The sequence below is a fragment of the Cydia amplana genome, chromosome 19 (assembly GCF_948474715.1).
Source record: "Cydia amplana chromosome 19, ilCydAmpl1.1, whole genome shotgun sequence".
In the NCBI taxonomy this organism is placed as follows: Eukaryota; Metazoa; Arthropoda; class Insecta; order Lepidoptera; family Tortricidae; genus Cydia; species Cydia amplana.
In genome coordinates this window covers 9344973-9357702 of record NC_086087.1, presented here as the reverse complement: position 1 = coordinate 9357702, position 12730 = coordinate 9344973, and the positions used below count along the sequence as shown (strand labels likewise).

Below are 12730 nucleotides of genomic sequence, written 5' to 3'. Positions count from 1 at the left end.
CTTATATTTGCTATAGCTCAGTTACTGTTTAAAACACTTCCTTGTTTGATATTAATTAGTGAAACAAATGACAAAGCTACTCAACTGGACTGAATTAGATTACCTTTATTTTTTTAATGGTATATATTTCATTTAAAAGTTTACATTGTATGTAGTAGTCTAGTAGTGGACTAGTGGATAACAAGTGGTATAATAAGATTGTCAGTTATTTGTCTGGATAATCGACATAACATAATTATTAGATCAATATGCAGAAATCTTTCGGTAATCACCGCCTCTTCCTGCCAATTTATAAGATATGGCTGATCGTTTCCGGCGCGGACTTTGCCGCGCCTGCGCGTAGACAGCTTCGTTGCGCTTGAATATTTTGCCACTCCTTTGATGACCGCTGGACTGTGAACTAGTATGTCATTTAATTTTGGGAAGTCGATTGTTCTACCAAGTACCCTATAAATAATTTTGTTTATTAGCTAGAGCTGAGTACCTACAATAGGTTTATTAGCTACATTGTACTTTGCGGGTTGCATCGAGAGATTAGAGCACTATCTGACTGATTTTAGTTCAAAATTGAAGCGATAGCTGCTATAGAGAATTGTTAAATATCCTTTACTTACAAATAGTTTAATCGACTGTACCTTACAGTCCGTAAACGGTTAATCTAATAGGGATGATGACACATGTTGAATTTTATAACAAAATCTAGTAAAATAGATAGCAAACGAGCAATTTATCACAATAATGTGGATATTAAAATAAAATATTGAAAAATTACAAAATTCCAGGACCTGAATTTTGTAATTTTTCAACTTCCAAACTTTTTTTAACTTCCAAAAACGATAAAAGTAAGGGTACCATTCGATTCCTTACATTTCATCCAAAAAAATATTGTATAACAACTATATACATAAACGCAATATTTCACCGACAAAAACGCAATTTTCTTGTTTTGTCCATACTACAAGATGGGCGATGACGTCACGGCCTCTGGCCGTTTTGTATAGGGCGTTTCGCGAGTGAAGTGCGACTGTCGGACTTTGACTACAATTTCTGACTTTTGTGTTACTTTAATGCAATGGGTCCCATTTTGACATTTGATCCTAAAAACAAACCCGATCGATTGATACCATAAAAAAAAAATAGTCATGTAGCCTATTGTATGGGAACCAAACGCAAAACCCTACTTTTTGAAACCCTGCTGTAGTGGGTTACATTATCTTGTTATCATCATTCGGCGCTAATAGAATGTTTTACTTATTGTTAGACAGGGGTATTGTGGAAGACCATAGTGAATTTACTAAACTCCTAACGTAGTGCGAGTAATTCATTATATTTATGATTTAATTATGGCAGAGAAAACCTAAGAATACGTGGATAAAACTTATAGGTATCCAACACTTCACCACTTTTTCTTTAACATATGACATCTATTTCAGTTTATAATTTATATATAGTAGTATGACTACTTAAAAAAAAACACAAATCAAAATATTTAATGAAATAATTTGATCTGTTCCCATAGTTGTTTATATCCAAAAATTTAATCTTAAGTAGAAAGGTGTGAAATTGCTCAATGCATCAAAACCGGGAAACCCCTTATCATCATTATGATTGTGATGACTTACTTGAAATATTACTATGAATAACACTGATTTATTTTACCTACTATATGAAAGTTATAGCCTACTAATTGATTATAATCATCACCATGCATTTTTTACGTTACTCATATGCCGTGATAACTGACATATTTAATAGCAGACAACAAATATTAACTACACTAGTAAGTATTTTTTACTGAAGGCAGTATTTGATCAAGAACAATAGGAAGTACTGTCAGCAATGCTCTGAACTGACCATTGGTAGGCGCTATGTCTTTGAAATAAGGTTTACGAATTGACATTAAACATTGTGCAAGATGGCACTAGGACTGGGGGCTGTTCTCATCTATTTTTGACGATTTTTACCCCCCCCCCCCCCCCCTAAAAATGCTTCGAATGACCCCGTTTCCTACCCTACCTGCTACCACCCCCCCCCCCCCAATTTGAAATTACGTAATTTATGGATAGCCCCTAGGACGTAGAAGCTCTTTACAATCAATAAGGCTTAAAGCCGATAAGATTAAAGAGGATGATTACCAGGACTGCGAGTACGTAATGTTTTAAAAGATACTATTTTCAAACTTGACTGATTAGGGAAAACACCTTCAGAACTTCAATGTTCCCAGTACTGTAACGTAACATAACTGCTTAAAATTTATACAATTAAAAAAAAATGTAGAGATTAAAACATGCACGACGGATCCGAAATGTATGGAAATATCCGCGGATCCGGATCCAGATCCGGATAATTTCATACATTTCGGATCCGGATTGCAAACCCTAAGTAGGTAGTAATCAATTTTGATCGTATTTTAAATCGCGGGTGAGATGAGAATGCTTCAATAATACTTATGTACTTGATTAAATTTCATGTATGTATTCGAAAATAAGAAGGAATTATAATAGGTAAATGAAATTCTACCTAGAGCTTACCTACGTTGCTAGTTCACCGGTTATTTGCGGGGGTAACATAGTTAGTACCTATCAAAAAGTCCCTTATCATCTATGCTTATTTCGTTTGCTTGTCAACCATTATAAACTAGGCGTAGAACATTTTCTTAAATAAGTTTATCAATTAGCAAGAGGTTCAGGGGTAACATTGAAAAGGTTAGGAACAAAAGGGCTACAACTAGTTGACGGATCCACGAATTTGTGTTCTGAGTACCTAAAAAGAAATGACGAAAGGCATAAACTCAAACATGTACTCATCGGTATTGCCTTTAGTAGGTTATACATAAATCAATCAATTGATTTCGAAAGTCCCCGCCTGAAACAGCATAGTTCACGAGTAAGTCCCCTTGTTTATTGTGGCAGTTTTCCTTTACCTAATAGATCTCTTGACACTAATAACGATGACTGATACCTAATGCTTACAAATTTCTCATTCTACTTTACATTTGTCTAGTTTATCTATGACACCATTTTAACTTTATTACCGAATGAATTAAAAATGTTGCAAGGCAATATTTTTAAGTATAAATTAAAGAAATGGCTGATTGAGAAGGTGTATTATAATCTGAAAGAATTTTTTGACGATGCATGTGACAACGAACTGTAAATAATTTAGTTAATGTAGTTAGTTTATAGGTAAGTAGTTTTAAGAATTGTATTGTATGTTCGCAAAGGGCAGCTGTTGATACCATTTATTTGTAAGATCATCTATAATATGTATACACAGTGGACAATAAAAACCTTCTTATTCTTATTCTTAAATAAGTATTTTGACGGAAGGGGATTTTTTTCGAATGGTTTAACAGTATAATAAAGTGGAATACTACGAATCCCTTTTTGCGCTGTGCTGTTTGTCAATGGCTTTATGTAGGTACAGTCAAATAATTTAATTTCCGTACCATTTCGTACCTAGGGACCTCATATTATTGTCGCTGTGACAAGCGGCGAAATGGTACTGAAATTAAATTCATTGACCGTACACGTAGTTAGTGTCCCTGAACACTTGAATTGGTCATGGATTGGTATTCGACTAAATGGCTGACAGCTTGTGACATCAGATCACTAAATGGAATGTTAGCAAATATAGATGGTCAAGCAGATCGTGTCAGTAGAAAAAGGCGGCAAATTTGAAAAATGTAGGCGCGAAGGGATATCGTCCCATAGAAAATTTGAATTTCGCGCCTTTTTCTACTGACAAGATTTGCTTTTGCCATCTATAGTTGATAGTTCAATACCATAGCCACATTCATTATGTCACATTATATCATTAAAAAAAAGGCCGGAAAAAATGCAAAACAGAACACCTTATCCGAGTTGTCAGCCTACACAGAATAATTTCACGTAATAAAGATCACGATTGACTTGAATCTTCTATATCTATTCTAAACGAGCGACCGTTTACAACCCCGAATGAAGCAACTGTCAATGCAGTTACGATTCCGATTTCAAAAGTTATGAAACGACGTGCTTGAAGAAAAGGTTCTTATACAGAATGAATTAAGCGTGCAGGTCCTCCAAGGGTCCGGCTGGAGAGTAAAATCTGAAGTCGGACCACGCCTGGACCCGCTGATATCTGGGACACAATGTCTGCCGAACTACGAAGGTATAGTCAGCTGCAGAGAAAAGGTACCACCCCTGCATACAAACTACTATGCAGAGGGGTCACCTCTCTCTGCAACTGACTGGACATTCAATTTTGACTGGCAGAGAATCATGTAACTTTTAGGGATCTTCCCAGCCCTGAATGACTAATCAATACGTCACGATTCACGAATGACCACGACGCGCCGAATTATCTCGAGAAATTCATCATATCGCATAATGTGCTACATATATAAACACGATTGCTTTGCATAGATATCATTAAGAGGGTGATCAACGTCGAGGACGGAAAATATATTAACTATTTAAAGGGTAAGTAGTCGATATATATTATTGGATTATTTTGTTATATCTATCATGTTAGTAAAAAAGGCATGATTTCCGATATTCCGATCGCAAAAGCCAGATTCATCCGGATCACTAATACCTACGTTAGGTATTCAAAGATCTCGTAAGCAGACAGGTTTTCTAAACACATGACAAAGTTTTTTTCCCTTCTATTATATCTTAGGCATACAGTATTAAATGAAAGTATTAAATTTATTTTTGGTATACGTATAAGTAAAAACCGTGTCTGCAAAGTGATAAATTGAGCGTTCACATCCATGTCAAAAGTGCAGCGATCTTAACAACCTACCTTAAAACCTGATTAACTTGTTTACGCCGCATAATTTAATCCCGGAATTCTTTTTTTTTTCAAATAGTTTTTATCATGCAAATAATCTGTATTTATTTGGATACCCTGCCTTATTGAGTTAAATTATGATTGATTATATATGAATACTTATCAGAAAAATTGGTCCTTTATATTGAGCAATATTTTGATTATAAATCAGGTACACTAGTAAAAAGGTCTTTAAATAGTATAATATGTAGTAATCACACAGTATTATCCGAATGTATAGAGAGATTCAATAATTACATACTTTATTTTTCAGATAAACAATGGCTGGACGTGGATACATTGTTATATTTGCCTGTTTGGCTGCCAGCGTTTTAAGTTTGCCAGCTAACCAAAAAAGTGACAGTATCAGAAAATTTCAAGGTACGAATTTAATCTTTTAAAAGTTCACATAGATAAATTCAAGCTATAAATATGTATTTACTAATACATACTTATTGATGATGATTAATTAGAAAAACTTTACGTTATTGAAGGTTACCGTCTGCGCTTCCCATACTATTCAAGAGAAGATTGGGGAGCCAAACCAGCCATTTCCGTAGTCCGCCTCAGTTTGCCCGTTCCTTACGTGACCATCCACCACACATACATTCCAGCTGCATGCTTCACCGCCGAGCAATGTAAGAGTGCTATGCGGAGTATACAGACTTACCATCAGGACGACCAAGGATGGAATGACATTGGATACAAGTACATTTATTAATACCCTTGATACTTATTACACTAGTGCATTTTATTGTAATTGATAGATATCTAATCAGGTAATCAATCTGGAATCAATATAAACGGGCCTATTTAGTTAAATAGATATCTAATCAGATAATCAATCTGGAATCAATAAAAACAGGCTTATTTAGTTAAATACATTTATCTGCTTTTGCTAAATGTAAATCAATTTTTATTGCAATCTTAAGTATCGATCTAACAGCTAACTATGTATTAATGTTGGTCAATATAATGGGACGCATAGGTACATATTATATAAAAAAGACATTATAAACTTAATTAATCGAATGTGTCCAAAATCAGGTAACTAAAAAAGAATATATGTACCTAACATGGCACCAAATCGTCCGTCACCATTAAAGAGTTCACAAATATTGTATGGAAAGTTTCATAGTAAAGCGCCGCGCCGCGCCGGCTGACGTTGATCAGTCTGTCAAATGCAGACTAGTAATATCTGTCAATATCTTTATTGACATTTTGCTGGGACGTCAGTCTTCCGTGACCACAGCTAGTGCAACCTGACCAATGAAAGGGACTAAAGTCTCCTCGAGCTTTCTGCTAGTCGTTTTTTGGAGGCGAGAGTACAGTGTAGGTTAATTAAATTAAATTAAATAATCATTTAATTCTGGCAAGACCCATATAAGAAAATTGTGTATGTATGTCTTTGACATTCGGCCACGTAGTTTACGCAGTATACAACAGATGGCGCGGTGTTGCTTAACGAAAATGATCGGTTCGGGATTGTATGCATGGGCCTATCTTTACTTTTGAAATAATTGGTTGCAGCTTTGCAATAGGCAGTGATGGCGCGGTGTACGAAGGACGAGGCTGGTCGGCTGTCGGCGCACACGCCGTAGGCGTCAACAGCCAGAGTATAGGAATCGTCTTCATAGGAGATTATGTTTGTAAGTATTAGACACTTATGTCCTTATGACACTTACTGAACTATGTATTACCTATATCATATCAGAAAACCTCGGTGCGATCTCTAAATAACGGACGATGAACAAAATTCTCAGTTATAAAAGGTTTAAACTAAGATCAATGTCCATTATCACAAGTTCTGGCGCTGGAGTAACTGAGCTTATATGCTTCTTCAATTTGAAACCCTATTTTCCAATAATGTGTATTTTAAACTTTTCTGTTTCAGCTGACCTGCCGCCCCCAAAGAGCCTGCAAGCTGCCAAAGATCTGATTGCTATTGGAGTGAAGGCGGGCTTCATTTCTCCATCCTACCATCTAATAGCCCACCGCCAGGTGTCCGCGACCGAGTGCCCTGGACAGAGTCTGTACACTGAGATCACCAGTTGGGATCGATTTTTACCTGACTTTGACGTAAATACGTAAACCAATATAGAATTTAGTGCAATTTACTTCGTCTTTTTATTTACAAGGAAATAATTTATGTCCTATATTACCTATGTATACCTATTTGTATTGTGTATTAGTGTACCGATAGACTTTAATAACTTTAACATAGGCGGCCGAAGGGGTAAGAAAAATTAATTCTATTAAAGATTATTACGTACTTGCTTTCCCTAGATAGAAAATATACTTAAAGTTACCTCTTCTATATTTATTAGAATTTCCTCAATATATATTTCACAGAATCAAGCAGTTTGTGGAATTTAACATATGGTTTTCTTTTCTGGTAAAAAACCTGCTTCTCTTTCATAGCCACCTAATTTTTTTATACATAGGTATACATAGGTATACATAGGTATAAAAAAATTTGGTGGCTATGAAAGAGAAGCAGGTTTTTTAGAAAAAAAAAACGTTATATCAAATATTTTTCTGCCCTCCGGACAGAATGCGTTAACTTTCGGCCCGTTGCGCTAAACAAAGGTTCCGTGGGATAGAGAAATAGTATATATAAACCTCGGGCAGTAAATAAATATGCTTCAAATCACATGTTCGTCGACGACATTTCTTAGACTTTACAGCCAGTTCACTCATTCTACTCTTAACAATTACAGATAACGTAACGTGTCATAGAAACGAATCGATTGACACCTCATTCACTAAAATCTGCTAGTTAATTAGTTTTGACGCGGCAATCGTGACATAATCGTTTTGTCGTACCTACCTCTAACAAATAATACATACCTAGTTATTATTATATAAATTACTGTCATATACTAAAGCTCTCCAGTTTCCGAGGCTGGATACATACCGACGTCATCAAATTCCGCGGCGAATTATTTCTTTTCATAAAAATATTGTAAAATGCCTAGCCTAAGAAAATAAATAAAGAGTGTAAAAATCATATTATTTAATAAAAGTAATTTGTCCCTAGTTACCGGCAAATGTTTTCTTAGGATATTTTGCGGCCACATTTGCTGCCACGTATACAAGGCTGCTGCTATATGGTGTAACAAAAATATTGGGGATGCGTTTAAGGGCATATTCGGTACCTATCATGTTCTGATCAGGAAAAAGTAGAAGAAAACGAGAAAACATTTTGGCATTTGTATGGAGGGCTGGACGTCTTGGACGACCTGCCCCATAGAGGAAAACATTTTTTTTTCGCGTCAAAACAAATTTTCTTCTATTTTTTCCAAATCGAATATACTCGTATATGCCATTTAAATGGATCCCTACTATTTTTGTTATACTTTGTACTTATATTAAATTAAGGTTCATGTTTAAAGATTTAAAAATACCTATTTAGCACCTACACCCACCTAACTAAATTAATTATTCGATGAATTGAAACGAGTCAAACCTTTCGAATAGGTAAGTAGGTACGGTAAGTACCTACCTAACTTACACATGATTCTGCTAATTCCTCACAGTTCGTCAATTCGGTTTAAACTTGGTAAAAAATGTTACTGGTACAGGTCATTACTCGGAACTGTGGGCATTTGAACTTATTTGTAAATACTCCCATTATGTAGATTATGTAGAACGTAGAACCGTATGTAATACTTAACGCTAGGTAATTCCCGGTGAAGCATATTGTAGTGAACATGTTGTGGTTCTGTATGTGTAGGTTCGAAGAAATAATTATTGACAATTGTAACAATGACATGGTCCATCTGACTTGGGTGAAAACACCAAAGGATCCCTCCTTGGAGAAGGAGGAAAATAACTTGTGTCCATTTCAACACACTTATTTCTATCAACAATTGCGACGTTTTATTGTGTTTCAAATGTTTCAATTATAATGTAACAGTTGCTAAACGACAAAAAGTTAATTGGAATTTTGGACTATTGGAGGATTTAATTAGCACAAATTTTGTTATACTCGTACAATGTAATGTACCTAATACATGTGTTTCCTTAAGTAAAGATTGCTTTTACAAATCCAGTAGGCGCTAAATCCAATTCTATCGGAATTTTATTTTTAACGTACCTAATCTCCTAAGGGTGTATTCCGTGTATTGCACAACTTACACAACAACAAAACAGAGGTCCAAGTTGCAGAATGTTTACAAAATGATGCGATAAGTTATGGAATAAAAGGATGTTTGCATTGTAGCTACGCCTTTACGCTACGTTTACGTTAAATATGGCATCAGAGCGCCTACCGCGAACCACGTTCGACGTGTTGCCTCTCTGTCGCACTTGTAAATTCGTACGTAAGTGTGACAGGGAGGTAACACGTCGAACGTGGTTCGCGGTAGGCCCTCAGTACCCGTACCATGAGTCACTGACAGTGTCAAAAGTGACATATATGCTCTAACGTCTACATAATTTACTTTCTATACATCTCGCTCGCACTAATAAGCGAGTACGAGGGTGATTCATAGAAAGTAAGTTACATTCTCGATAGCGTTTATGTCAGTGCCAAACTGGTGCTAGCCACATAGCAGCCTCTCCATCTAACTTAACGGTATTAACCCGAATATCTTTGTTAAGGCCGTGCATCGAAAAATAACAGGATCTTAGAAAGGTGGCAGTGGCTAGCCCCGGAAACAAACAGTAGTGATTTTCGAATATATGTTTCTTGACTATATGATAAGAGATTTCGTAGTAGTCGAAACACGAATGCTTAAAATTTTCTCGATAGAAAATAAATCCAAACTTACGTGTTCATTTTTCGGTTTTAGCTTCGTGCAACTAGAAAACACATCCATATCCAGCACAATCCACCTTACAGCAAAGGTTTTCATCTCGTCTTAACTTTCAAAGAACTAAATATTAACTTATTATCCTTTACCGATGGATTTATTATCGATTTTTGATTTTATGAATTCAACAGCAAACGCCCATTTTACGCAGTTCGGTTTCTCTTTCTGTCATGTGTCAAATTCATAAATGCATCCTTTATGCCAGTAATGTTAGATGGCCGTCGTGCCTCAAAGAGGTAAGACCTATGTCACTTCGCGCAGCGCTCCGAATTACGTAAAATTTTAATATCCAATAAACGTTGAGTCGTAACTCCATTGAGTAGTAACGGAATCGGAGGTAAACCTATGATGGTGCCTTCTTACAGGCCTATACGTTACGCATGTGTGCGTGTTTGCTTAGCTACGTCATGCTACGTCGAAATCTATACTCTTTGTCAGTTACAACGGGTTAGGAAATTTCGACAGATATTGAAATGTATCGGTAGCTGTTTGGTATTTAGCCATCAGAATCTAACCGTAACTTTTTGCTTTATTTTTGTTTGAAAATAAAATATGTATAAGAATATATTTTTTGCTTTTTTTCTATTGTAATGATAAAAATAAATCTAGTATGTTTCATGCTCAAATAATTTAAAATAATTGAATAAATATTGAAAACTAATTGATGTTATTCGTTTTAATTATTATATTATTAAGTTTGTTTGAATAAAATATTTTATTTCAATAATACGAAAAGTTATTATATTTAAGTACTACTAAAAAAGGTCCTTACTTACAAAAACTCACTTGCACGGGCCGGGGTTCGAACCCGTGACCTCCGGTTTGAAAGTCGCACGCCACTACAATTTCACATAAGTAATTTACAATGACATGATACCGTGGAAAAAGTGAATATTACAATGTACTGTGTTACTATCATTTTATAGTTTATTTTGGCTTGACAAGGAGGAATGAGAAAAACGTGCAGAGCGAGAGGATTAAATCTCTCTGTCCCTTTCTTAAAGTAGCCAATCCTAATTATGACATCTGTTTTGATATTAATTCTTTGAACATAATTTGTCGATGTTCTTTTTTATATCATCGAGAAAGATTTTTATTAAAAAAATGTGTTGAATTTATATGTTTTATTTATGTTTTTTTGGCATAAATTTCATTACTTTTGACAAATTTTGATTGTGATGACAAACGATTTGATGTGATGTGTGAAACGAACCATGTGATCAACGATTTATCTAATAAAACTTCATTTAGTCGAAAAAAATAGTTGTCTACTACCGGGTGGTAAAAATTATGGGCCCTGGAGGGAAAGTGCCTTAAAACCTTAAGTTTGCTCATTTTACTTAAATGAAACATTATTGTTTTTTAAAGAAACAACTGCATTCAAAGATTTTTGAAGTGAAAACTTCTTTAGCGGCGCTAGGCACTTTTTGAGGTGGGGAAAAAATGATAAACTCGAGACAGCGTAAGGCGATCATGTGACCGTAAGGTTTAGATGGCATTTAAATCAATAAAGAAAAACTCAATGACATTACATGAAAAAGGTTATAATCTTGTACGGGCTGAAATACGAGGATCTCACAGTATTATAACTTTATATCACTCAAATATAATTCAATAAAGCTACATCTTGATGAAATCGCTAATAAAAGTGAACTCTAGTACTGGTGAATAAAACTCAAAATATCATGACCAAATATATTTAGATGCGAGGTCTGCAAGGTAACTTTACAATTTCTATTCGAATTTTAAACAATTAACGCTATAAATTTGAATTTCGAATTTTAAACAAGCTCACTGACCAGCAATTTCGGAACCAAAAGTTTTCAATAGAAAGGAGGATGGGTCAATTATACATAGTGCTGCAGACATTTTGGACTAGTCATTGAGTTTTCACTTCTGTCGGCACTCCTGGAATGCAACACGTTGTTTTTTTTAAATTCGCTTAGTCGCGCCCGGGAATCGAACCTACTTTTTCCACACTGTATAAAATAACACAAATGCTTTTCTTCTGGTAACTTAAATGTTCTATCTATCTTGGTGATATTTCAATGCAATCAAATAATCTGAAAAAATAATAATAACCCAATTTATGAATTCCTTCAGAAAAATGCGAAATGTACGTACAATTTTTAGGGATATCGTACTTTTCTCAGAGACAAATTTAGTTGGCTAAGAGACATTTTCACTGATCCAAATCTGTACTAAAAATCTAACATAATATGATAAGGACTTAATCGTTTTAAGCTCAAGAGTGAGTTTTCCTAAAGCTTTTTCTAAAAATTATGTCTTTATTAACGTTAGGAGTGCACTGCAGCATGTCAAATGTATGCCAAAATGTCAAGGGAGAGAACAATAAATTAAGTTTCAATTCCACTTCCACTCATCATCAAAGTGATATAAGTATATCAGCAGTTTAAAGTTATTTTAGATTACAAAATTAGCGCATCAAAAAAATCAAAGTGCATAGAAAAAAAGTCTCCTGAGTCATAATAAAATTGATGTCTCTTGGGTCACCAGAAAAGTCACCAGGGAGAACGATGACCCAAATCACATTTAAAAGAAAAGGTAAATTTTGTGTACTACCTACGAACATTTTTCAAAAAACTATGTTTTTATAACATATTAGACCCAGGATAGATCTAATACCTCTTTTCGTACCCCGGATAAAATAGTCGGCGACTAAAAAAGTAACTGAAACGTTACGTTATTAGGTTCACGATGCCGCGTTGTGCCCTTGCCTTCGTTGCGATATGTTTGGTAAGTCAGGAGACTTAAAAAATGAGCCATGATTTTGGGACATATTAACAAATATTTTTTTGAATAGGTATATATTAAATTTAGCGGACTTTAATAATTTACCAGTTAAATTAGATGTAAATACCTTTTTAGTTAATCGTTAATATGATATATTAGTAGCAGTAAAACACTTTATTGTACAAAAAGACACATACACGGTTCACAGAATACATCTACTTACCAAGTTTCAACAGTATTGTTCTTATAGTTTCGGAAAAAAGTGGCTGTGACATACGGACGGACAGACGGACAGACAGACAGACAGACAGACATGACGAATCTATAAGGGTTCCGTTTTTTGC

General features: G+C 35.0%; 2 protein-coding genes across 4 annotated transcripts in view; both read left to right on the top strand.

The window, feature by feature from the left end:
- LOC134656962 (chromobox protein homolog 1-like) overlaps window positions 1-12730 on the top strand; it is a 179759-nt gene that overhangs the window by 153057 nt on the left and 13972 nt on the right. The window lies entirely within an intron of this gene.
- On the top strand, window positions 4309-6932 carry LOC134656958 (peptidoglycan-recognition protein LB-like). Of its 2 annotated transcripts, none has more exons than XM_063512521.1 (5): window positions 4309-4463; window positions 5090-5178; window positions 5310-5523; window positions 6346-6464; window positions 6710-6932. In XM_063512521.1, exons 2-5 carry the CDS (start codon window positions 5097-5099, stop codon window positions 6904-6906), a joined length of 612 nt encoding a protein of 203 aa, XP_063368591.1. In that variant the 5' UTR covers window positions 4309-4463; window positions 5090-5096; the 3' UTR covers window positions 6907-6932. The 2 variants fall into 2 exon arrangements, with proteins under 2 accessions (XP_063368591.1, XP_063368590.1); XM_063512520.1 differs by having other exon boundaries at window positions 4310-4463; window positions 5090-5196.

Coding starts and splice junctions, on each gene's coding strand:
- LOC134656958 (XM_063512520.1), top strand. CDS start 5,097: ATGGCTGGACGTGGATACATTGTTATATTTGCCTGTTTGGCTGCCAGC. Junction 5,524..6,345: donor TGGAATGACATTGGATACAA/GTACATTTATTA, acceptor AATTGGTTGCAG/CTTTGCAATAGGCAGTGATG. Junction 6,465..6,709: donor CTTCATAGGAGATTATGTTT/GTAAGTATTAGA, acceptor TTTCTGTTTCAG/CTGACCTGCCGCCCCCAAAG.